This window comes from Lissotriton helveticus, chromosome 11, assembly GCF_964261635.1.
Source record: "Lissotriton helveticus chromosome 11, aLisHel1.1, whole genome shotgun sequence".
Taxonomy (NCBI): Eukaryota; Metazoa; Chordata; class Amphibia; order Caudata; family Salamandridae; genus Lissotriton; species Lissotriton helveticus.
Window position 1 is genome coordinate 888,739,882 of NC_136072.1, and position 27,442 is coordinate 888,767,323.

A 27,442-nucleotide genomic window follows, 5' to 3' on the forward strand; every position below is an offset into this window, starting at 1 on the left:
TGAATGTATTAATCTGTTGACCAGGTGTGGAATTCGATCCATCCGATAGTGCTTTATGGACTCTGAAATAAGCATATAGTAAAGCGCTTACAGTTCCTGTGCCCTTTGAAACCATATTCTTGAAAACGTGTTGTAAACCTATAAAATGTGCCTTTTGCCCTCTTTTTTTTTTTAAGTTATTTGGCAGCATTGTCCCTCACAGCCCCCGTTAGAAGGGCTTCATGACCCTCGCTCTGGCTAGTATAAGAACTGTTATTACCTCTCTTTGTCAGTTCTTCTTGGTCCCCAGTCCGGCCCCTTCTACAGCCAGGCAGGGGTGCCGGACTAGGGAAATGGTGATTGAGATGTACTGAGAAATGATGGTGGAGCTCATAGTGAGAAATAGAAGGAGGAACGTAACTGGGCCCAGAGGCATTCTGGTAGAAGCAGCACGGAACAAACCTAATTAAATCTCACGTAAACATTCGTAGGAACCATCTGAGTGAAAAAGGCAGGAAAGTGGGCATGAGAGAGAAAAATAACATGAAAGACGAAACGGCAGCGGGCCTCATGCAGCGATGCAAGGCTCCACTCCAGCTGACAGGCAGTGTAGTGTGTGTGGGCGTGTGTGGAGAGGGGGACAGAGAAGAAAGGCGGCAGGTGTGCGAGGCTTCGAGTAAGTAGTAGTACATGGCAGGCATTTCAGGCAAAAATATTGCAAATTACCCGGAGAGTTAAATGTTGACAAGAGAACGAGGGTATGAGGGCTAGTAATAAAACGTTACCTCTTGTCACCTGATTTTCGTCATTCCTCACTTACTGTCATGTGAAATTTACGGTTGGACAAGGCGGGATGAATTTCCTCCATTTGGGAATGCTTGTTTTATGTTCAGTTTTTTTGTTAATAATTAGGATTCACAGCGAAAAATCGAGTCGGGAAAGAGCCCTTTTAAGTTTTAGGAACTTTTTGGGAAGCCCATGGCAGACCGGGGCTACTGTACTAGGAATGTACAATCAGAGCCCTTTACGACTTGAGTCCTGGGTGGAACCTTTCTATCAGACCTAAAACTGAACATTAAGTGTCTTTGGCATGTGACCATCAAGATGGCAAAATCCAGCAGTCCAAGTTTAAACTCTTGCAGGTGGTGAGGGCTAAAAAACTCAGAACTCAACAATCTGGCTAAAAGAGGTGAACGATAAAATGTCCAATCAGGGCCAGTGAATGTTTTTTTAAAAAGGGTTAAATGCTTTACTTGACTCACACACACAAAATAATGCGTTGCATAACTTGTTAAGAAATAGCAACTACAAAAATGTAACGTGTATTTATAATCAACACTGCTGTGATTAAAGCAGGAAGTGGCATCACTTCCGGTTGGACAACCTCGTAAAAGTGTTTCTAGTGTCACAGTCCACAGTTGGATTCGGGCTCGGGCTTCCCAGGTTATATGGTAGGGGGTTAGGACTTCTCCGGAGGGCACCTGGCTAGGTTGGGGGCCTCCGTATACAGTCCTTTCCCTTCTGCAAATATGAGCTTTGCTTCCTCCCTCCTCGGGTTCACTTAGTGGATACAGCACCACTAGCTGTCAGTCAATTTGTAACGCAGGCCATGTCTGCAGCATTTGAATATTGCAGCTGTTTATTGCTCCCCACATGAGTGTTAGTAAGGCCCCTGAGTGCAAAGAGCAGGGATCTCCCAATGTGCAATCAGTGGTGCGGATTCAGTGGTAATGGTGCCAGCACAAATAAACCTTCAGGTCAGTGGAGGTGAAACAGGTGTGCCAAGCCTGCTATCTTGAACTCCATCCTACCGCCCAGCCAGGCCATTTAGATCTGCAGCATTTAATCTAGCTGTGATCCCACAGTTTAAAACTCAGTCAGTTAGGAAGAAAGATCTTTTTGCATATTGGCACCTATCCTGTGGAGCAAGCTCCCTATTCACTTAAGAAGAGTGTCTGACCATTTCAGTTTTAGGAAGCAACTTAAGACCTGTTTGTTCGAGCTGTAAATGTTATTATCTACTCTTTGTCATCACTTTTACGTGCTAGGAAGGTCTGGGGTAGGGCAGCCATGCACACTATAAATCTTTATTACATTACATAAGAGATGGCGCCAGCACAAGAGTTTGGGATGAAGTTGCCATGCATGCACTTCAGTAAATCTTCCAGCTTTGGTTTCTTGCTCGGGCTCGGACACAAACCCCACCATCTGAACAGCTACATAACTACCCCTATTGGGTATTTAGTTCAGAATTTTGTTTTTTGTATTGGTGGAGTTATCGTCCAATATTTAAAGTTGTCGTTTTTGTAGACTGTGGGTTGTGGCCTGGTTTCCTTTAGCAATTTGCAGCACTCAGCAGATTTTGGGGTACTTCAAATAGACTTACATTTCCAACTATCCTCTAATGATGGAAACACTTAATTTGGGATAGCCCTTTGGGGACTTGCAGCCTTCACCATTGTGGAGCAGTGCAGATCCCTTGCTGGTGCACAGCAAACATGTTCTTGACCCTCCACAACTCAGTATTCTTCTGCGCTGCATTTCCTCATGATAGGACACCACCAACATCCCACCTGAGCAGTGAGTAAGAGCACTTCCTCGAAGCACATCCAGACAGTCTCTCGCGACAATATCGAAGGAAGATCCCTGGTTTCTGGTCTTTAACATGTCAAGGAAAGTTGGCAATAAAGTTTTTAATACCACTGATGTGGAAACCCTGTAGTTCTCGCAGAGAAATCTGTTAGGAACTCTCTGCCCTCTCTTTAGACTAATGTGACCAACAGGAGTTTTGTTTAGTTCAGTTCGAAACTGGTCCATTTAACCCTTTTGCTTATTACACTAAGACTGGTCCAGCAAAGGTCTTTATTACTTCGTGTGACCATGGAGGTGTGGTAGAGCTCAGATTCTCCAGACAGGAGAATGCCAAAACAAGAAAATAAAGGCAAAAGAGGCTGCCACACATAACTACTAGTTAATCTCAATGGCGGCTGGTGATATTTGAAAGTTGTGAGGCGTAAAATTATCGTACTGCACTGTGGCAATCGTTCCCGAACAACCTTTGGCGGGGTTGCGGCCGCCGAGATTGTTTTTTAAAATAGTGGACAAATAGTGCATTTTCAAGCAAATTTGAGAAAGCAGGAAGGTTAATAAAGCAATACCATTGAATTATTTATCATTTAAGAAATTGCCAATTTTTATGAGCTATAGAGGACAATCTTTGCGTATGCTGATGTTATCATTTGCCCATATTAACTTTTGAACACAGTTACACATGTAATGGTTTTAACTATACAGTAAATACACTAATTGACTGTGCAGTGCTGTACATCAATATAATGACACTATTTCCTTAAATTAATTTTCTGTTTTCATGCAAGAAACGCCATTTTAAAAAAAGTGCAATGGACACAAGAAATATGTGGGTGAGTGTGTAGCAATCTACTTTAGAAAAGCTTCTGCTGCAGGAAATGTTTTTTATAGGCTGGTTTGCTCTTCTTTACGTTAAAATAAATGTACATCTTTACCTTTGGGTTATTTCTGCAAGCCAGCAGAATGCATTAGATCACAGGTCAAATGCTACTTCTTGCTAATATACTATCCATATGTTCAATAAATATTGTACTTTCGCGCCATTCAAATATAAGGATTAACTTGGCAGAAGTTCATCTGACGATTGTAGTCCACCGCACGATCGTGGGATTACTTGATCATATGACTTGACTATACCAAAATCTAACCATATAACTGAACCAGGATCTAATGTAATCTTCTAACAGAATCTGTGGCCTCTAAGCTTCGTGTAATGTGGCTGGTTTAAGTACCAAATTAGACAATACAGACTGGGGGATGTTTAATAATCAGTTCGACTTTATTTGTTTCCAGGAAATCTGGGCTTTCCAGCCATATATTTATGGCTATACCGCTTATGTTACCGCAGGAACTCCGTAAAGGTTAGAGGTGGCCAAGGTTCACTTGCTCATTCTGGTGTCTGTTTTGTTCATTGGGAAAGTGTGTTTGTTCTGCTCTGTATCTCCACATTTTCAATTGTTATGTGAAGAGTGCAATGGTTCACATAACATTCTAGTGATTCATTTTTATAGTCCTAATTTAAACCATCAGAATATAGACGTGAAGTCCCTTGGTCATTTTCTTGATAAACATTCAGAAGACAAAAAATTGTCAATATTATGGTTTGGGGATTTTAATGCTTGTCTTTGTTTTTCACCTTCGGAGGCTGTCTTTGGTATATCAAGTCCAATTGGGAAAGATCAGTCTCATTTTTAGGTCGAGCCTTCGCAGCGCATGCGCTGCAAAGGAAAACAACCTTTTCCGAGCGCTTTGGCTTTTCAGCCAAGCACGTGCACACGTTCCATTGCCTTCAATGGAAACTCATGCACATCAGGAGATCCACTCGCGGCAGCGCGCGGCCCATCTGGCAGCAATTATCGCTCCCGCGAGTGAATCGTCCTCGCGTGAGGCGATAGTGTTTGTCACTTGTTTGTACTAGCTTGGGACTGTTTAGAGACACTGCTTATTCTCAAATTAGCTCTGTCAAGTACATTTTAGTTACAGCAATAATCCTTGTTTTGAATGCTAGGTAATTATTTGTAAGTGTAAGATTGTACAAAAGGGACGCCTTTAGGTCCACTCACGGGCCAAGATGAGAGGAAGGTTGGGGCGCGGCGGCTCCCAGCCAAAGCTGAGTGCTCTTTGAATATTGCTGAAACCGGATATGAGCGTAGCTAATTGACTAAAGGAAACGCGGCTAGAAACAGTTTTCTGTCGTGTTGGTCTTGTCCTCGCTTTGATAATGCACAATAATCCTGAAGAAGTGTTTGCGCGGCGTAGTTAGAGCCCTGAAATGTGATCTCTGAACACAGTTGTCTTTTGGCGGGCGCCCAAGAGCACACATCCTCGCCGGGCACACCTGGGCATCTGTGGCGGGCCTGGTAAAGTCAGCTAATTAGCAGCGCAGGCTTGAACAGGCACCTCACCTGGCAGCACAGCCAGCGGGCTGTGGGCACGCTGCAGGGTTCGGTAGGCTCCTTATTTCCCCTCCTAATGGTCTGCTGCCCACCTAATTCTGCCTCTTTGTCAGCCACCACAACTTGGGGCCCTCCCAGGAGGGTAAATTATTATCAAAGGATTAGGGGGTTGTAGCCTCGCAGCTCTGACATTTCTAATTTCATGTCTCTGCCAGAACCCTAATTAGCTGTGACTAATCAAGAGAAATGCCCCCGCCATAGAAAAACATTTTAAAGAGCAGAGAAGTAGAAAAAAGCTGAGCCTGATCGCACCTTTAATTGTAGCCGCCGAAGAAAGGCCGTCTTCAGACAGGAAGTGATCCAAGCAGTTCGAAATGACATATGTGCACACCACTTCTGCAGCCTGCTCCCATGGGTAGCTGACTGGCTGTGTGTGTCCTTGCTTTTATGAAACGTGTGGAAAGGCGGGATTTTACCTCTAGAGTCTGCTTGTCATTCTCCAGAATCCCGTCACAGGTCGACGAGACCTTTTTACCTGCCATAGAGTGAATTAGGCAATCTGTCATCAGAGAATAAACAATTTAGAAATCCCAATTGCTTCCCCCAAGAACCACTGACCAAACTAAGTTTGAAAGGTTTATTACATAACCAAAAATAACTGCGGGTACAAACACCTCAGCAAGAGGTTCAAAAGGTAAACAGGCACTAATACAAACATAATCCTACGGAAAAGTCTCAGGCGACTGATGAACAACACCAGGATCAATTCCAGGACCATCAGACTAAACAAAATAGCTATAACCTGGGTTCTGGTACTCATCGGAATAAAGGACATAAATCCAGGTTAATCTGTCCCTACACTACTCTAAGTGACATCCCTACTCAACAATAGCCCAACCTAACCAAAGGTGTCAGCAGTGGTGACTTCAAAGAAGTTCACTCACTTCTCTCCAAGACTAGAGAATCCTCAGTCATAGCTAAGCTATTTACCAAGACCAACCACTCTCTCTGACTCCTCAGCCCATCTGCTCTGCCTCCACCCTCGGGGTGCTGTCCCTAATACGAAACCCCAAAATGTGAATGACACGCCTTCAGGTACGCCCTCTCCAAGGTGTCGATTACATTAGTTTTTCCACTTTGGCCTTCTTCCATCCTTGTCCGTTAAAACGTCCTTGGGTCTCAGACTCTCTGTCGCCTCCAGTTGTATCTTCAAATTCCTGGTTTACTCCTCCATGTCTGAGTCTAACATTTCTAGCTCTCGCACACAATGGGCCCTTCTACTCTACAATCTACTTGGTGATGCACCTGCAAAAAGAATATACGCAAATAGGCTCACATTCTATCAATGTTGCAATATTTTCCAAAACCTCTTTCATAAGCATTTCTACCGTTTATATGTTTAAGCAAAACATTTTCATACAGGCCTGCGCCATTTCCATGAACTAGGCCTCTGCTAGAGTTTTAGGCCTCACGCTTACATGAGCAATTCTCTGTGTTCTCTAGGCCTTCAACCTTACTGACAAATGCATTTTCTCTAAATTCGACTAATTATTGAGTACATAAAGCATGATCACAATTCAGTTAATCAATCTGAAAGCACATTAGTAAATCAATTAAACACTCTTCTTAATAGTAAAAGATTTAATTTCAAAGCATCTCTATATTGCATCAAATATGAATTTGCATCTTGTAACGTTGGTTCTGCACATTCTCTGATACCAATTTGCTTGAGTACTTGTCATACATTGCATCTAAACATGATTAAAAGTCCTCTATATATACGGGTGCTGACTACTTGTACATATGCTGCACCCCTACAAATTTCACTGTAAATGGCGCTCTCTCAGTTCCCCCCTTTGATGACCCGTGTCATCACCACCCACACATCTTCCTTAGGGGAAGAACCAACTAAACTGAGCTTGTGGCCATTTTCCCTCGTTTGAACGATTCCAACGCTCTCAGGCTGCGGTATTGACTATCCTGCAGCCTTTCCATTCGCATCTCTTGCGCTCTCATTGATCTCGCCAACCTATTGGACCTGTACCACTTGTACAATCTTACCAAACCCCACAATCCAATCACACATGCCACCGCTATGATAAGGGGCTTCAGTACAAATCCAAGAAAACTCTTTCCCAAGTTGGCAAACCAGCTTCCAACCTTCCCAAATCCCTTGCCAACTGTCTCCCACGCATTTTTTTGCGTCAAGTCCTCTATTTCATAATGGATTGCAGTAATGTTGCTTATATATTTCTCCAGATCCTTAGAGTTGTCTGGTATATAAGTGCAACATTCTTGGACCTTCAAATGTTTACAGACCCCGCCCTCCTTTGCTAGTATGACGTCAAGAGCAAGACGGTTCTGTAAAACCATTGTCCTGATCGACAACATCTCACCCTCAACCAACACCAATGACTTGGCAGTATTCATTGACAATTCATCCACAACAGTTGCCAGCCGTCGTATCTTTATGTCGTTCAAAATGACACCCAACATAGGTATCGCTGCTCCAAACACATCTCCCACAATTGCTCCAGCACTTTCCCCTCGCTTAACCCTCCTTTGAGGTCCTCCCTCTAGGAGTGCAAAATCTTCCGTATGATAAATCTTGGGAAAGATGATTGCTAGGTAGCAAGTTCCATACCACTTCTCTGGCAATCTCACATACGCATTCCTTCCGCAGACAAAATACACAGTAGGAATCACCTGAACCACGCTCTTCAAGAAGTCCTTTGTATAGTATTCTAAGGTGAAGGTGTGGTCACACGTAGTCTGACCCACATACACATTTTCATAATACGTCTGTGGTCTGTGCAGACACAACTTCCCTTTCTGTATTTCATCTAGAGCTATTGGTCCATAACTCCCTCTTGACTTATGCTGCTTCTCTTCTTCGGTCCAATCTACCTTTCCTTGCCCTGAATCTCGCAACTTTTTCTGTTTCGTGTACCTATCTTCTACCTGTTCAATGAACTTCTTTTCTGTATCTGATAACAAACATGTCAAGTTGTGTCGATGTGCATACGGGGTGTCTAGCTCTCGAGTGGGAATGAAAAAATACCCAAGTCTGTCCTCTGACTTATAATAGTCCCACTTGTTCAAAAGCTTGTAATTCGGGACTTCTGGTAGCACAGCATCATAATTCGAAAATAAATATTCAAAGTGATTTCGTCCATATAGGATACTAATCAGCAAACTACAGGATATTCCATATGTCAATGGAAGGTGATGGTATCTAATACCCTCATCTACGGAAGCTGGTAATTGCATGCACACATAACAGTCCTTCGCATCCATCGCCTCAATGTATTCATACAACAGCTTGGCATACGCATTCTGCCCAAAATTTCCTTTAGACAGATAAGTGTGTAGCCTACGGCTTTCTGCAGCCAGTATGGCTTTCTCTCTTCGCTCTCTCTCTTCCTTCTGGCTAGGAGTGGTAGGTGTCGATGTCCCCACAGCCTTCTCTACCTGTTCGTGTGGTGCAAAATAAGAAACTAAAACTACTATAGCTATAAGGAGTATCACTCCTCCTAAAAGAGTGCCTACTATGCATTTGGCTCTACGATTCGGGTTTCCAGACGACATGGTCTCAGTACAAAGTAGTTCGTTCTCGGAAAGCACCCAAAAGTCTCTTTCTGTGCTATTTGAGTCTCTCGAACCACCTTGAAAAGCGGAAAGTCCCGTTTCAGTGCTTCTTTTGTTTCAACGACAGACAACCTTAACCCTTTTCCGTCCTCTATGGAAAGTCCCTAAATTTGTTCTTCTTCCACTCGGCTCTAGGTTAAGTTCAACAGTTATTCACAAAGTCTTTTCAAAAGTTTTTTTCAAAGCAAATTGAAAGTTCAAAGTTCTCAATAGTCTATGATTATACTTGATCCGATTGCTTGCAACACATAATCTAAAAGTTCCATGCGGAGCACGACTTCATCATATGCTGGCATATCGGGTACAAACGTAGGAAAAATCAGTCTATCCAGTAGTAAATCACGTATCTTGCTCAGGAGAGGGGGATTGGGAATGGTGAGTGTCAGTTTACCTTCGATTTCAAGTCCAGGAACCAACAGTATCACTTCCAGCTTAACATTTGGGATCGTACTGGTCACTGCTACTGACCTCAACCTCCCGGACCTCAGTACTCCTGGCATTTGTAAAAGGGTAGGTCCACTCTGGAGTGGCGTATCTTTGGCAAGGTACTCTCACCCTCCTTGACCTTCTCGGACCTCCTTGCTCAGCTCCTCGTTCACCCTCTTCCGGATCTGATTCTTCGGACACAGGGGCAAGATCTGTTTCGGAAGCCAATCTCACATTCATTCGCCTCTGTCTCTCGGGCCAATGATCCCCTGCACCTCTTGCCCTTCTTGTTCTCGTTCGCACACCCTGTTCGTCTCCACTGTCGACCTCTTCTGCGCTCAGATCGCCTTCTCCGCCACTTCCTCCCTCTGAGGCAGATTCCGTGTCACTTTCGTCTTGGCCGTTTCCTGCTTGATCAGGGGAGTCCCCAAGTTCTACAGGCACCCCCACAGCTTGACTTGCTCCCTCTGATGAATCCTCTTCTTCGTTAATATTTTCATCTACGAGAGGAGCTGTCCTCTCCTTGGGTGCTGGGACTCGTCGGGTGTGAGAAGCATGGACCCAATTTGGCAATCCACCGCACTTCACAGCAGTAGTAGTGACTAGGATCACTTGGTAAGTTCCTCTCCAACGTACGTCCAGGCAGCTCTTCCTGACGTGCTTCCGCACCAGGACCCAGTCACCAGGGCACAGGTCGTGACAAAGGTCGCTAGAAGCCGGAATTTCAGCAGCCTGCACCTGAAGAGACACAGAACGCATGACATCAGAAAGTCCTCTGCAATAGTCAAGAATCACATCATCTGTGATATTCATCAAGGCAGTTGTAGGAATAGATGGCAGTCTCATAGCCCTCCCCATCAGCACTTCATGGGGCGAGAGCCCTGTCCTTCTATCTGGGGTACTACGCATGCTCATTAGTACCAATGGCAAGGCATCGGGCCACTTCAGGGACGTGGATGAGCACACTTTTGCCATTCGAGCCTTCAAAGTCCCATTGATTTGCTCCACTATGCCAGAAGCCTCTGGTCGATAGCTACAATGCAGTCTCTGGTCAATGTTCAGGGCAGAGCAAAGCATCTTCACAACTTCGCAATTAAAGTGTTTTCCTCTGTCCGATTCCAAAGAGGTCGGAACCCCGAATCGTGGCACTAGCTCCCTCAACAACAGTTTTGCTACTGTGAGTGTATCGCACCTACGAGTGGGATATGCCTCAACCCATCTAGAAAACACACACACAATCACCAAGACGTACCTGAGGCGATTGCACCTCGGCATCTCGATGAAATCTATCTGCATCCTATAGAAAGGTCCGCCGGACCTCCCAATGTGACAGGTGTTCTTTTCCCAACATTCAGCTGTTGACAGGTTACACATCTCTGACATACTGCTTCTGCGGCCTGTCTAAATTTTGGGTTGTACCACGTTTGCCTGAATACACGCACCATCGCATCCCTTCCCAAATGTACAGGACCATGTATCTGTCGTGCCATTGCACTCACCAACTCATTCGGTAACACAGCTCTTCCATCAGCTGAAACCCACATGTCCAAATCTCCCTTGACACAGCCAGCCGATTCCCACACCCTTTTTTCATAATCAGATGTCTGTCCTTGCATGTCTCTCAGCTCTTCCCATGTGTCTGCCACCTCAAGCATCATGCTTAGTTCGGTTCTTTCCCTTGGTCCCTCAATTGTTTGTTCCGTAAAGGAGTATCCCTGCTCTGCACAATAGCGTGCAACTTCATCAGCATAACGGTTCCCTTGTGTCACAAAATCCGTTCCCTTTGTGTGTGCTGTGCATTTTACCACAGCTATTTCTGCAGGTCTTTGCAAGGCCTCCAGCAATAACCTGATAAATTCACCATTTCTGATTGGGGAGCCCGATGATGTCATGTAACCCCTCTGGGACCACAACTGGCCGAAGTCATGAACCACCTCAAATCCTTACTGGCTGTCCGTGAATATGGTGATCTTAATGCCGTTGGCTGCTAAACAGGCGCGTGTCAATGCAATTATCTCAGCCACCTGTGCAGAGTGTACTCCTTCCAGGAAGGCTGCTTCAATTACTCCAGAAATAGTGCAGACAGCAAAGGCTGCTCTCAACTGACCAGTATTGTCTCTTACACATGAGCCATCCACAAAATAAATTTCATCAGGGTCTGTTAATGGCACATCAACAATATCCGGTCTAGCTTGGTGCATAGTTCAGTTACATCAAGACAATCATGGTCTTCCCAATCATCTTCTATATCATTCGGTAATGGTAACAAAGTAGCAGGATTCAAGACAGAGCACCTCCTGAGAGTCACATTCTCTGCAGCAAGTATAACCTGCTCGTAGTGTGTGAGCCTGTTGTTTGTCAAGTGCTGCGTCTTGGTCCTGGTCATCAACAATTCCACAGAATGAGGTACATGCACTGTCAGTGGATATCCCATCACAATACTTTCACACCTTTCAATGCTGACACCTGTTGCAGCAACGGATTTGAGACATCCGGGCAGCGCTGCGGCTACTGGATCTAAGGTAGCCGAGAAGTATGCAACTCGTCTACGGACTCCTCCATTATCTTGCACTAAGACTGCCAATGCACACCGCTCCCTCTCGCAGCAGAACAATGCAAATGATTTGGTGTAATCGGGCATTCCCAGAGCTGGAGCGCGACTCAGGTCCTCTCTCAGCTCCAGAAAGGCCATCATACAATCTGTGTCCCATGGTACCGGATCACTCACGTCCTTGTGCGTCAATTTCTGCAGTGGTTTCGCCTTCAGAGAAAAATTAGCAATCCACTGTCGGCAGTAGCCAACCATGCCTAAGAACATCCTGACCTCTCTTTGAGTCGAGGGCACGCTCATTCTCATGATAGTCTCAATCCTGTCAGGTGACACCTTTCTCTTCCCCTTCTCTATTCTGTGACCCAGATACTGCACTTCTTGCAGGCAGTACTGTAATTTACTGGGAGATACCTTGTGTCCATTCTTCCCCAGATGGTTCAACAAGGCAATGGTATCAATCCTACAAGAATCTTCGGTGTCTGACGCAACAAGGAGGTCATCTATGTACTGCACAAGAACGGAGTTCTGCGGTAGTACTAGACTCTCAAGGTTCCTTTTCAGCAATTGATTAAAGATCGATGGGCTCTCTGTATACCCTTGGGGGATACAACACCATGTTAAAACGCGACTCTCTATTTTAAATGCGAAAAGAAATTGGCTCTCCTCGTGCAATGGGATAGAAAAGAAAGCCTGACACAAATCAATCACAGAGAACCATTCAGCTTGGAACGGTATCTGAAACAATATCACTGATGGATTTGGTACCACTGGACAGCATGGAACAACTATGTTGTTAATTTTCCGTAAATCCTGCACAATCCTGAACTTCCCACTTGGTTTCTGCAATCCCATTATCGGAGAGTTACAGGGACTTCCCATAACCTCCTTCAGAATTCCCTGTCTAACCATGGACTCAATCACAGGTTTTATACCTTCAAGTGTTTCTGGGGTCAGCTTGTACTGGGGAGTTCGAGGAAATTCAACATTCTGTCTCACCTGAATTCTAACTGGCTCTACCCCTTTGATCAGTCCAATCTCCTCTCCTGTGAAGTCCCAGACTTCTGGGGAGACCGAGTCTCTCAAGTCCCAAGGGAGTTCCTCCACAGTTATAGCAGGGTACAACTCAATGCACGTATGCGTATTTGCAACCTTAAAATCAGCATCATCATCGTTAGTCTGTAATTCCACTCCCTTTGGGGTACAATAGATGGTGCAATTAAGTTTGCACAAAAGATCTCTTCCTAACAGGCACACAGGACTGGAATCACACACCACGAACTGGTGTTGGTCACTAAAACTTCCAATCTTAACAGGGACTGGCTCAGTCAGGGGGTTTGTCATTCTTCTGTTTGCAACTCCTACAACTTGGATGGTCTGTCCTGAAAGGGGTAAGTTGGGGACCACCGCAGACCGCACAGTGGAGCGAGAGGCACCAGTGTCAACCAAAAATGTGGTGGGATGACCATCTACATCTGCCTCTACAAAAGGTCCTCTCTGATCTACCTCTAGTACAGCTCCTAGAGTACAGCCCTCCTCCCCATCCACGTACCATCCTGTCACCGGATCAAATTGGTAACACTCGTCCCCTTCCACTATGAAAGGCATCTGCTTACATACCTTGCTCCCTGTTGAAATCTTCGGTGCCTGGGGAACTGGAGCCCTAGGGGCTGACGTCCCCCATTTCGTCGTCTGGGATTTGGTCACTGTCACCTTCCGTACCGGAGGGGCTTGTACTTCCTCCTCCTCCTCCTCCTCCTGTACCTGATTGTCAGGGTTATGGGGACACTCGCGTCTCCAATGCCCCACCTCGTGACATTGATGGCACTTGGTCGTCTTTTTCAGGGCCTCTATATCTATCCTAGGTCTTGGACCTTCCTCTCCGTCCCTCTTCTGCCCCCCTGATCTCCTCCCCATGGTGCCATTGCCTGACTGACCCTGTCCTCCCGCTTGCATCTGTACTAACATCAGTTTGTCCTTAAGCTTCTTTGTCTTCAAGTCTATCTCGTCACTGCAGTACCTCGCATACCTCAAAATCTCATCTAGGGGTTTATTTTGCCAACAGATCAGATGTTGCTGGATCATAAGGCAAATATCAGGCCTTAGTCCTAGAACAAATTTGGATACGAACTGTCCCATATCCTTTAGGTCCATCACATCTAACCCACTGTACTGCTTAAAGATCAGCAATAACCTCTCGTAGTATTCATGCACTGTCTCTTTTGGTTCCTGTCTAGTCCGATCTATTTTCACCCAATCTATGTCCTGTGGTGGTACCTTAGTCTTCAGCCACGTGATCGCCTGCTCATACTTTGCCATTACCCTGGGTGACGGCCCATTCGTGGCAGAATCTCGTTCTGGCTCCGCGGTGGGCCATTCAACACTAACCTTGCACGCTATCCACAAGTCACTTGGGACCACAATGTCAAACTGTGTGTTCAAATCAATCCACAGCACCTTTGAGAATTTAACAAACCTCTCCACCTGTTTGTACCATTCCACTGGACTCTCTCTCAACTTTGGGAATGTGTTCGTAAAGGCAGCCAGATCTCCCCTACTCCAGGGCACGTGTACATAGCCTCCATGAGCCACCTCCCGCAAGGGGTATGCCTCTGCATGCAACAACCCTCCTCCTGGAGATGTCTCCAGAACGCTCCTTCTAACACTCTTTCTCTTTGACCACCTTTCCTCCCATTTCTCCAGAGGGGACCACGTTCGTATTCCCACAATCAGCTCCCTGATGTGAGTTTTTAATCCGATCACCCTCTTTTCTTCTAGATCTTGATCTGAATACTGTAACCGGTGGCCACTCTGCAAAGCTTTTGTTTTGGTCAAATCTACGCTGTATTTATTTGCCAATTCAGAGAGTTTCTCATGAGCAGCCCTAGCCCTCCGTGTAACATCCTTCGCTACAAACAGTAGCTCATCTGTTTCGTATAGTTCAATTCTCTCTAGTGGCAATGTACCTTCCACTATTTCCTCCACTTCTGTTTTCAGCCTCAGCACATCTATTCTTCTTGCCTTTATCGCAGCCCTCAATGTACCTTGGCTAGTAGTTCCATTAGAGCCTCTCCCGCCACTGTCCTGAATTTCTCGTCTGTTTTCCTCAGGTGTGTTAGGGGTAACCCTTCGGTTCTCCCAGCCTTCTCGAACCCACTCCTGCCTACTATCGCTAGAGGTGTGATGGGACGCCCCCCTATTCCCCACCCCTTCTCCTTCCCGCTCCTGCCTGCTTTCACTAGGTGCACAGTGGGATACCATCCTTTCTTCCTGGTTGTCAGACCCAAAGACATTCCTGGATCTATCACTCTGAGTGTCCACAACCGTTTTCCCACGTTCTCAAGTCTGGCCTTAGTTCTCTCATCGACCTCGGCCTTGGTCCCCTTAGATCCATCGGTCCCCTCCAACCCATCTGTCCTTCCGAGGAGTCTGCCGATGCCACCAAAGGAGTGCTTCTGTCTACTGGCGTTGGCAACTGCCTCCACCCTTCTTCTGTCCCGTTACTCCTGTCTTCACTGGTGCATCTCTCACTCCCCCTTTGCAACGGATTCTCGACTTGTTTCTGCTCTGGGTTGTACACTGATACTATGGGACCTATGTTAACAGGTACCGTAAGCGCATCTGGCAATTTCTGAGTGGACACCCTCTTCCACCCGAACCTTCTGCACTGTAAATCGCCCCACTACTCTCGTCACTGGGGAGGGTGGAGGTCCCTTTTCTCCCTTCACTGGATAAAATATATCCTCTGAGGTGTTCTTGTCACTCACCATTTTGACCCCACCATCCCCATCAGAATGTTCCCAAGTCCTGGCTGACATTGGCGTTCCCCCCAACTCGGGATTGTATGGAGGTGGTCTCTCTGCCAACATCCTCTCTATCAGGCCATCATCTGTCTCGCTGTCCTCATCCTCGTCTTCTGTATTGCGCCTCTGTGCATCTAGCAACGGGTACAATCTATCCCCTTCTATAGTCTGTACCCTCCATCTCTTTTCCATGGCATCCCATCTCGCATCTTGGACCGCCTTAACTGATCGTTTCACTCTTTCTTGTTGCCTATCTCTGCCCCTGTCATGGGCTGCCCTGATCCATGCATTTAGCGCTTCAAATTGTGTTGGTCTGGGCAAAGGTCGCAACGCAGCCATAATCGCTTTCAGCTGATGCAACACTTCTAGCCTAAACGTCCCGTATTTAGGGAAGGTAAATTCTTCATTCCCATCTGTCATCTTACACCAGGTATCAAGCCACAATATGGTATGCAACCCAACATTCGTAGCCATGTAATGAGCTGGAGTATCCTCGGGTGGAGCCTCCTCCCCACCCCGAGGTTCTATCTTGTTTTCGCCTTTGAAACATTTCCGCAACACCTTAAAACATTTCATGATGAAAGCCCAAAACGTTTCCTTGTTCCACAGCGCTTGTTTACTTCCTGATGACAATCCACCAATCTCAGCGCGGCTTCTCACTAACCGCCCTATCTCAGCGCGGCTCCACGCCAACCGACCAATCTCAGCGCGGCTCTTTCTGACGTCACTCGCCTCCGTTTCGCAGCAGTTCCCCTCCTCTCTCCGTACTTCTCGCGGTCTCGCTTGCGTCCCAATCATACACTGAAAATGATTACTTCCGACCAAGCAACCACTTCCCTGACTGTACGGCCACAGCCTAACTGTAATTGTCACCCAAACTGGCAAATGTCTGTCCGCGAACGACCGGACAATCGCCTCACTGATAGGTTACAAACTCACGCAACTTCCGACCAGCGTCCGTTACCCACGCACTCACACATTCGTTCCCCCTATCTCGGTTCTGCGGGCGATTAATGGTACCTCATAACCCCCTTAACATTGGTTGACAATTACTATGGGTGTTGAATACACCCGGACCACTTGGACTCTCCCTGAGCCCAAGATTTTCACTGGTTGCGCGCGCTCACAACCTGTTCCTCTTTCACACTACAAGCATTCTACTCCGCAAGACAATACAACACACAATACAACATAACACCGCAATCTAGCAACGCATGACCCTTTTCATACTCACTCTCCTTCGACCTGCTGCTTTCTGCCGCACTGTCACTCTCCGTCGGTTTTCGTGGAACGCCGTCCTCCATCCGCGATTCTCTGGACACTCATCCTTGGTTCTATGGGCCTCGGGGAAACCTCAACCTACTTCTGGATTACCCTCACTCTAGAAGGTAAACCATCCTATTCTGCTACCAACTGGAAAGGCGGGATTTTACCTCTAGAGTCTGCTTGTCATTCTCCATAATCCCGTCACAGGTCGACTAGACCTTTTTACCTGCCATAGAGTGAATTAGGCAATCTGTCATCAGAGAATAAACAATTTAGAAATCCCAATTGCTTCCCCCAAGAACCACTGACCAAACTAAGTTTGAAAGGTTTATTACATAACCAAAAATAACTGCAGGTACAAACACCTCAGCAAGAGGTTCAAAAGGTAAACAGGCACTAATACAAACATAATCCTACGGAAAAGTCTTGTAGTGTAGTTCCTATCATCCCAATAGGCTCTGCGCATTGGAATAATATCTTCAATAGTATAGACGTAGGACAGAGGTTAACTAGGTCTTCTACTGTCGATATTAGACTTAAAGTTTAGTGTTTGCCAGCTAGCTCAGAGTTCACTAGAAACTTTCTCGAATAGACAAGGAGGTTTTTCTGCGTTGGACTGTTCGTAATGTAATATTTTCCTGCAGCTGGTGGTGTGGCAGCTTATCAAGGACTGCGCAAACGTTGCCTTATGTACTATACTTAGAATACCTATATAGAATTTTGGAACAGTCCGCCTATTACATCTATACCCAATATTTGACGGCCCCATGTGATAACCTTACTTCCAACTAGGACTAACTATAATAGTTCCGTGGCCTACCATACTGGCTAGAACCTCTTCATTCAACCTCATTATATAATTGAAAGATTTATCGCTCTTTATAATTGCCCTGACGAAGCTCCTTTTGGGAGCGAAACGCGTTGGCTGTCTTGTGCACCTTGAGAAATAAGAAAATAAAAAGAAAAATTATTTTTGGAATAAACTTCTGGCTCGATTGATTCACTTCAAATTTGGTGCTGCCTCCATTTACTTTTGACATTCTTCTTCTGGGATTCCAGTGGGACTCAACCACAGCAGGTCCTGGAGGTTTACAGCACAACTATATATACAATTTATGGGACTCTGGAAATTTGAGGTGCTTGCTAGTGGATCCGCTGTGGGACATTGTACTTTCGAATAGACAAGGAGGAGTTTAACTTCCCTGGATAGACAAGAAGGGATTTAGTTTCTGACAACCATAGAACATGACAACTTTGCTCTCCCCTAATCAAGAGTGTATCTCTAGAGTCGTGTGAAAACAAAAGACAACTTATTTTACTCAGTCAGTTCAGTGCATTCTTAGTTTCACCAGATTGTAGAGAAAAGGAAGAGACGGGCGTGTTCAATAAAAAGATGTTATTTATTGATCAGTCTCTTTTCTCATACAAGAGAAATGAATCGCTATTATTGCAATACTTATAGTTAAGTAAAGTGCATACAGTAATAACAGAATTATAAAATAATACTGTAAAAGCATTGATATGGTTTCTTAGCCATATGATACTTAAAATGGATAAAATAGATACATACATATATACATTGACTAATCGTACTCAACTGGTGCTTCTAACTACGCCTACCCCAATGTACCTGACCTAAGCCTAATACGTGGCGGGAGTAGATAAGTAGCAGTTTAAGTTAAGTTTGTTTTGCCAAGGGTCTGCTTCAAGAATTCTCTACAAAGGATGATTCAGTTCAGTACCTGGGATTTAGAAGGCTGGAGGGCTGGTATCTCTATCTCAGGTCTTGATATTCCAGCTGCCTGCGAGGGCTGCTTGGAAGCGCCGGAGCTGGATTTCTCGGCAGGAGAAAAGGCAGCGTCTCTCTCTCAGCGCGTCAGAAAGGAGGGGCAGCGTCTGTGGGCTTCGCTGTCAGCTGGGCTCCTCGGCAAGTCTCGCTGCTCCAATCTTGTCACCACCTCGTGTGTTTGCTTAAGGCAATGTCGGTATTATTTATACCTGAAAGGTGCCGGGATTGACGTAAGGATGGACAGAAATACGTCAATAAGGATGTCATACAAACTTGATCGTTCGCACATTCTTTACTGAAGTTCTCGGCTAAATCAAAACAATGGCTGTGGGGATTTCCCAGATCGTGGTAGGTTTGATTTGTTTTGAGAACACCGTATGCCTATTATGGGGCTGGAGGAATAGTGCTTGCCTAATGAGATGGCATGCGCTATGACCTAATCAGATAACGGGCTTCTGTGCCGTTGTGTGGCTAATCAGATAACAGATTTCTGTGCAGTTGAATGGTTGCTAGTTAATTATTAACCAGACAAGGGTCAGAAACAGGGGGATCGATACAGTACCCATAATAAATACATCACAGTCTCAGGCGACTGATGAACAACACCAGGATCAATTCCAGGACCATCAGACTAAACAAAATAGCTATAACCTGGGTTCTGGTACTCATCGGAATAAAGGACATAAATCCAGGTTAATCTGTCCCTACACTACTCTAAGTGACATCCCTACTCAACAATAGCCCAACCTAACCAAAGGTGTCAGCAGTGGTGACTTCAAAGAAGTTCACTCACTTCTCTCCAAGACTAGAGAATCCTCAGTCATAGCTAAGCTATTTACCAAGACCAACCACTCTCTCTGACTCCTCAGCCCATCTGCTCTGCCTCCACCCTCGGGGTGCTGTCCCTAATACGAAACCCCAAAATGTGAATGACACGCCTTCAGGTACGCCCTCTCCAAGGTGTCGATTACATTAGTTTTTCCACTTTGGCCTTCTTCCATCCTTGTCCGTTAAAACGTCCTTGGGTCTCAGACTCTCTGTCGCCTCCAGTTGTATCTTCAAATTCCTGGTTTACTCCTCCATGTCTGAGTCTAACATTTCTAGCTCTCGCACACAATGGGCCCTTCTACTCTACAATTTACTTGGTGATGCACCTGCAAAAAGAATATACGCAAATAGGCTCACATTCTATCAATGTTGCAATATTTTCCAAAACCTCTTTCATAAGCATTTCTACCTTTTATATGTTTAAGCAAAACATTTTCATACAGGCCTGCGCCATTTCCATGAAATAGGCCTCTGCTAGAGTTTTAGGCCTCACGCTTACATGAGCAATTCTCTGTGTTCTCTAGGCCTTCAACCTTAACGACAAATGCATTTTCTCTATATTCGACTAATTATTGAGTACATAAAGCATGATCACAATTCAGTTAATCAATCTGAAAGCACATTAGTAAATCAATTAAACACTCTTCTTAATAGTAAAAGATTTAATTTCAAAGCATCTCTATATTGCATCAAATATGAATTTGCATCTTGTAACGTTGGTTCTGCACATTCTCTGATACCAATTTGCTTGAGTACTTGTCATACATTGCATCTAAACATGATTAAAAGTCCTCTATATATACGGGTGCTGACTACTTGTACATATGCTGCACCCCTACAAATTTCACTGTAAATGGCGCTCTCTCACGTGCTTCCTTGATGTTCGCTAGCACAAAATCGCCAGCTAGCACTTTTTTCACTCTGACACTCAATATTTTATTTAGCCACCCTCCTTTGAAAAGTACGATTTTGTCAGAGACACGATTCTGCAACGTTTCACACATGAACTCTTCCCAAAATTTTAAGGAAGCTCTCGTTTTACTTGGCGAGATGGCTGAGCGCCTTAAACGGTCACGGCTGGACTGGTATCTTTTCAGAAGTGTAGGAAGGATAAAATGGGTCCTGGTGCAAGCAAGGAAAAAGACCCATTGTGACTGATGTTGGTGTAGTAAATACAGAAATTATCAGGTTTCATTTGGCCCTTCAGAGCTCTGGGCCCGAGTGCCACTGCGCCTGCTGCACAGATGGTAGCTACGCTCTTGTAGCTATTGTGACATGTAGGTCACAAGTGCAAATACTGGGTGACCCAATGCTATCTCTCATCCTTCAGAGGTTGATAAACGAAATTACATTACATTGGGAAATACTGATTTGTTTTATAGATAGTCTCTACAAACAGCTACAGTCGACCTTGTGTCCTATAAAACACATTTTAATTATTAAAACAATTGTATTGCCTTGGGGAATTGCAGCTGGTCACTTAACTTGTTGGACGATGACAGCATCTTAGTGAGGATCCAATGCCTGTGGGACACACATCTCATCTCTTGTCCACAGGGGAGGGCCAGCGGTACTGAACCCCTCTCCTGGACATGGTTGCATCACATTGAGGGACTGGAGATACCCATAAGACTTACTTGAGGGCAGCCGCGGCAGGCATTGTTCTCTGTTTTGGCTAGAAATAGGATACTACCTTCAAAACCAACAGGTAGTCAGATTCTGTGGTACACAGAAATATCTCCACACGCATCCAGTCTTTGCTGAATGCCTGATCACACATGGCAGGCAGTCTTCAGAATTTCAGATTTTCTTCACCGCTGTAGCCCATGTTCCATAAGATGGGTCTGCTGCTAATAAGTTACCACTATTTTGAGAAGTTTCAGTGTGCGATGAACTAAACTGTTGCAACTTGGTAACAGTACACCTTATTTGACACAAATGACGGGAGCTTCCATAGCAGTGTGGATGATTTTCTAGACCTCGTTACAAGTTCCAGTGAGTGGTGACTTGGAAGTGCAAGTGCAGGCAAGTTTAAAACAAGCATTGGCATAGCAAATAGGTCTTGCTTTTGGGACATAATTATTATTTAGTTATGCAGCAGAATATCCTTGGTGCAACAACATCAACTGTTGCGTGGCTAAACACTTATAAGGTCCCAAAGGCGAGACCTATTGGCTATGCCAATGCTTGTTCTCATTATGCTTGTGGTGAAGCTCGGAATCTTGTGCTGGCCAAATAAAATATGTGTTTTTGCTTTTGATGCTCGCTCTACTGTTTTTTCCCGGGCACCAACCTTCACTTGCCGGGGACCGTTTAGCACAATTGAGTTGGCCATTTTTTTATTAAATTCATTCGTGCTTTTGCATCCAATGTATTGTACCAATTGATAGTTTAATGACCATAATCTCATGGCAGTATTTATTTGTTTGGGGTGTGGACCATTGTCCACTAGTTTAAGGTCTGCTGCACTTGTGGCTACTAAAAACAAAGTGTTGTTTAAATTGGACTCTCTCAATCAATCACATCTCTTATATTTCTGTTCAAACTAAACAGGGCAGGGATATTGTGCTGTTTGTACGACCATGCAGAAGATGCAATGATAATTAAATGTTTTGATACACTGTGCAGAACGGAAACCTATTACAATTCCTGTGCATCACATGAAGGGTAAGATGGACAAATGGTTTGATTCATCATGCTCGAGCACACAAAAACCTCATGCATGCTCAAAACAATATTCCACGAAATGTTGCGGAGGGACAAACCTACAGATAGACTTACAAGAAAGCTCTGCATGGTAAAGCCCCCCCCATATTCTAGTCAGAAGGTCAGAGGTCCACTGCCCAAGCACTGTGATGGTGGGGGGGGGCCCTGGAGCTCATGGTCCCCCCACACCGCGGGGGCTGCGGGGGCTATTATTACGCCACTGGGTGTGTGGCCTAGCTGAGAATGGAGTGAGAGGGTGGCCTCTGCTGCTCCACTCTGCACCAGCCTAAACGTCACGTCAGCACCCCAACTCGGTCCCCATATACCCAAGTAAACACTCCATGCCTTCGGGGTCCCTCCTGCATTACTGGAGCCAATCCTTGGTGACAAAGGGGGCCTTTCAGCTGCTGCCACTTCTGGGCTCGGAGGAGCTGTGAATCCCTGCCCCCATATTTATTCATCTGAACAGCCGACCCAATTTAGGAGCACAGAAGGGACATGGCTGCAGCCTTAAGGGATTGGAGACTGCCTTGAAAAGCACCTGATGGATTGATGAGGCGACGATTCCTGATCTTGTGCCTCTCCTCCTCCACTCTATTCGGGCCAGCGGCCTCACGAAGGCCTTGCGCAGCAGATCGGACCCTTCACTGGTCCCCCTCTAGGTGTGCTAACCATCCTTGTCTGCGGGGACAAACGTTGATGTCTCCAAGACCAGCAAGTGGTGGAAGGAGACGCAGCCCCACAGCAGAGGTCACATGGACCCTATTCAAGTTGGGGTGCAAGGCTGCGAAAACAGAGTGACCGGCCTGGGCCCACCTCTGGGAGCCGCCCGGGATCCTGGAGAACTCATTGCGGTTTGCAGTTGGGCTGATGAGGAGCGGTGGTTGAACCAGGTACCGGGCGGCCAGTCAGTCCAAGACGGCATGACAGGTGGGAGGGGCGGGTTGTGTGGGTTCAGGGGTTGTGTGGGTTCACGGATGAAGCAGGATGTTATAGTAAAAATAAAATACGTACCTTGCCCCAGGTCCTGCATTTTCCTGCTGCCGCAGCTCTCCTCAGAGAGCAGGCAGACTCCCTTCCCTCTCCTCCACCAATCACAATGCTGCAGTGGCAGAGTTGTGATTGGTGTGGGCGGCGCCCAGCTGGGCGCATGTAGGAAGCCATTTTCTCTATGTAGGCAGCCTACATAGAGAAAAAGGAGTGTGCATGACTGCTTTGGTCAGCCCCAGAGTGCCGACCAAACAGTCGGGGACCACAACAGTGGGATAGCCACACCTCCCCTGCTTTACAGTAGCAAGGCCCACCCACCCACCCCAACCAGGCACTTCTGCTTTCTCGCAGTGCGAGAAGCAGAAACATAAAATGGTAGTTTTACTATTTTATGATTCCGCTTCTCGCACTGCGTGAAAGAAGTGGGGCAACGTCCCTCCACCCTAATGGTGGAACAGCCCCTGGTTAACCTGTATGGGGTAATCCTTCAAGAGAACTATGGACCAGGAAAGTATAAGGGAGAACTCCCTAGCTACAGTGGAAGCACCCTGTCCCCTTTCTTTGACCATGCACAATTTTACACACTACAAAGAAATGTACTGGTGGGAGCTCTCCAATCCACATCTGCTGTCTGGACTATCCTCAAACCTTCATCTTTGGTGCCACTTGATTGTAGCAAAAACAAAATGGGTCCCAATGTGGCTATGGCCACCTCTGCCATATATGCTTCATACACACATCCTAAATGGTAAACTTCACATAACGTGTGTTTGTAAAGCACACGTTCCCCCCAGCAGGTGTATCTTGGCGCTGACTGAGGTAACACATGTTTGTTACTGAACTCAATGATACTCATAGGATCATATAGTCAAACACAGATTCCTACAGGGGATGCAACAATCTACTGAGCCACCAGACCCAGATTGACTTAAAACATCTATGTTCCACATAAACGCAGCAAGGACCTGGTTGTAGGGGACTGGCAGGCCACTTTAAAAAATGTGAGGCAGGCCAGTGAGCAACTCCTCAGGCCATGCAAACATAAACTGTATTGTTGCCACCCCTGCCAGGGGGTGAGCTGACAGTAATGCTGCTCTGGAAAAGAAGATGCATATTGTTGCTTTAACATGAAATACCTTGAAAAAACAAGAGACAAGACATTTGTCAATACAGGTACAGTTTGTTTAATTCAACAGTGTGTCCGGGAGATCAGGCATAGGGTCTGAGGACTGTCTCAATTTGTAACATGGGTTTTATACAGTTCATTGAATGCAATAAAATAGTTCCAGTGTTCCTTTCTAGGTCTCTTCAAGACATGCTGTATTCAAGAAATGTGCATAAAGCTCTGCCTACTTCCCGCCCATCTTTTTAATTGGCTCCTGTCAATAAAATGTGGTGGCTTTTCATTGGTCATTAGGCTTTGTAGCCTCTCCATAGTACCACCTTGTCTCTTCTTGTAGCCTCCCACGAGGACACCCCCTGTTGCATGTGTTTTAATTACAGCCTCAAGGCACTATTTTCTTGCAGGCCTTCAGACAAGACACTCACTTGGTCCTAAACTAGGTTGGCAGTGGTTACTTTACTTGCTAGCACATCTCACGTTTATATTAGACCTTCTATACATTTTCCTTCATCAGCTCCACATAGAGGACAACCTAATCTGGAATTAATATAATAATTCTTTTGTCACATTTCAAAGCTACTAATTGTATCTATGGACATAGCTATTTGAATGTACTTGTGGTACAGTCTTGCATGCAATGCATTATGGGTAGGGTGGATTTACCATATCTTTAAAGTTGATGATGCTCACTAGGGACCTCTAGGAGCAGCATGTAGTACTGCACCTAGACAAGCAGTGCTGTGCTTTGCTCACTAGGGACATCTAGGAGCAGTTTGCATACTGCTCCTACCACATCGCTAATTTATATTAGAGCTTCTATAAATTTCCCTTAATCAGCTCCACATAGAGTACAACCTAATCTGGAATTATTATAATAATTATTTTGTCACATTTCAAAGCTACTAATCGTAATTGCAGCCCTGATGATGTCCCAAAGGGGACAAAACGCGTAGGCTGCGCATAACTTGAAGCGGTATTGTCTAGGAACAAATGATTGGAATGTAATAATTGTGATATTGATTGAACTTGAGCATCTGAGAACATTCTCTTGTTGGAAGTTTGAATTTTGATTTCCCGAAACTCCTTTGTATTGTATCTAGAAGGAAATGTAAATCAAGAATTGAAGAATAAGAAGAAGAGATAAAATGAAAAAAGAATTACGAAATTTAAATGGACTTTAATTTATGTCTTGTTAATTTTGAAACTTAGATGCTCCTTCCATTTCAAATCTTATTGTTGAGTGATTGGTCTTAACGGTGGGCCATAGGAAGTGGAGCGCCACAACTACAAATAATTTATGGAATTACTGTTAATTATCTCACCAGTGCATACCAAGTAGACACTCATCGTTGTTGATTTGTACATAATTGTAAATATGGACATGGCTATTTGAATGCACTCCTGGTACTTTTTTCAATGCGATGCATTATGGGTAGGGTGGATTTACCATATATTAAAAGTTTATGATGCTCACCAGGGACCTCTACGAGCAGCTTGCATTTTTTATGTTTTCCAACCCTTGTTAGGGCCTTGTTTCTGTTTCAATATGTCAATCGCCACCTTTCACAAAGCCTTATTTTAATCGTAAGTCTTTAGTAACAAACTTAACAAGTGCACCAGCTATCCCATTTACCTTTTACCTATGAAGAGAAAAATGTCACGTTTGTCAAATACATACAGTAAATAACTACATTTACTCTACCTGTCTTCATCCGCCTTCTCCTCTCCCCTGTCACCGACCGGTTCCTGGGCAAGAAACAGGTTATTGGCCCCTCCAGGCCCTCCCCAGGTAATGGCATGGGGCCCCTTGGGTCCTCAGCTGTCGTTGCCTTCTTTGTTGCCTGAGCCTGCCAGCACCCCCATGTGAGGTTACAAGGGGGACCCCTTTAGGTGCTCAGATTTCATCGTCACTGTCTTCTTCTGAACTGTCCAGTACTGCGTAGTCGTGCAGGAGGCTGTGGATCATCTTACAGCATGCCAGGGTCGATGTCTCCTTCTTCCCTACTACCAGTCAGTTGCTGGAAAACAGAAGAACATCTTTAAAACAGCACAGGAGCCTCCAGCAGTTCTGGGGGCCACTTAGTGTATGTGTCCCCCTGGGAACAAACCACACATCGCAGAGTTTACAGTGATGCAGAGCTTAAGTATCTAGGCCCTTAGCTCCATGCCTAAGGCTTTCAGCCGGTCCTGTGCGTACGCATACTCCCAGAAGAGATGATATGTCGTCTCGTCCGCGGTGCACCCTCACGGGCAGGACTTGTATCGGTTGAGTCCTCTTGCACGCATGAAGGCTCTCACAGGAAGTCCTCCTTGGATGACCATCCATCGATATCTTTGTGCTGGTTGGTCAGGCTCTTAGATGCGATGTTTCCCCACACGTAGTCCGCTGTGGCAGAGGGGAGGGCGCTGATCGGTTTGCTAATGTCCTTTGCTTGTATCTGGCGTTGGACAAGCTTTGAGGTCCATGTGGTGGGGGCAGCAGCCTCCAGCCCAAACTCCTTCACAAACTTCTCCACAAACTTCTCCACTTCCTTGTAGAACTACTGGGTCTCCCAGTTGTATGGGATGGCGCTCACCCACACTGCCTATCCGAGGCGCCTCCACGTTGGCAACAGAAAGAATTGTGCCATCAGAAAGCCGACGTGGCTCTCGTCTTCGGTCCTCGGGGTGCTCCTAATGCAGTGGTACATGAAGATTCCCCTCAGGATGGTGGCGATGTCTGGCACTACCTTGCCTCCCTTGTCGTGGCTCTTGAACATCACCGCTCTCTTCACCCTGCCCATCTTTGAGGTCCAGATGAAGTAGAAGATCATTATCGTGATGGCCTTGGCCATGCAGGACTACAAAGGCCACACTTGGGCGATGTGTTGGAGCACTGGAAGGAACTAGTTCTGCAGGACCAAAGACTTCCCTTTGATCGTCAGCTTCCGGAGGCTCCAGAGTCCCAGCTTCTGCATTGTCATCGCCAGCCTCATTTCCCATGTCTTCGCTACACGTTCTCTGCCGTACCAGACTCCAAGGATCTTCAGGAAGTCCTGCTTGATGGGGAATGGCAGTGGGTCTCGGTGGGTGTCCAGTGTCCGAAGAGTAGGAGTTCTGACTTGGCGCTGTTTATCTTCGCTCCCTACGCCTTTCCAAACTCGAGAAAAGTCCTCTCCAGTTCTCTCATAGATGGTCCATCCACTTGAGGTACTGCGCCTAGACAAGCAGTGCTAGTGCCTTGCTCACTAGTGACTTCTAGGAGCAGCTTGCGGTACTGCACCTACCACATCTCACATTTATATTAGACCTTCTATAAATTTCCCTTCATCAGCTCCACATAGAGTACACCTAATCCGGAATTAATATAAT

The 27,442-nt window shown here is 45.6% G+C and overlaps 2 protein-coding genes across 2 annotated transcripts in view; one reads left to right on the forward strand and one right to left on the reverse strand.

Moving 5' to 3' along the window:
- Positions 1-20,044, reverse strand: part of LOC144790911 (uncharacterized) — an 81,782-nt gene extending 61,738 nt beyond the window's left edge. Inside the window, exons 1-3 of the mRNA XM_078665549.1 lie at positions 19,025-20,044; positions 15,951-17,080; positions 11,449-15,564 (exon numbers count right to left, since the gene is read on the reverse strand). Of these exons, the coding sequence (XP_078521675.1) occupies positions 11,449-14,847 (3,399 nt within the window). The 5' untranslated portion in view covers positions 14,848-15,564; positions 15,951-17,080; positions 19,025-20,044. The remainder of the gene's footprint in view (positions 1-11,448; positions 15,565-15,950; positions 17,081-19,024) is intronic.
- The window catches only part of NOS1 (nitric oxide synthase 1), a 1,595,398-nt gene that overhangs the window by 224,938 nt on the left and 1,343,018 nt on the right, over positions 1-27,442 (forward strand). The gene's annotated exons all lie outside the window — the stretch shown is intronic.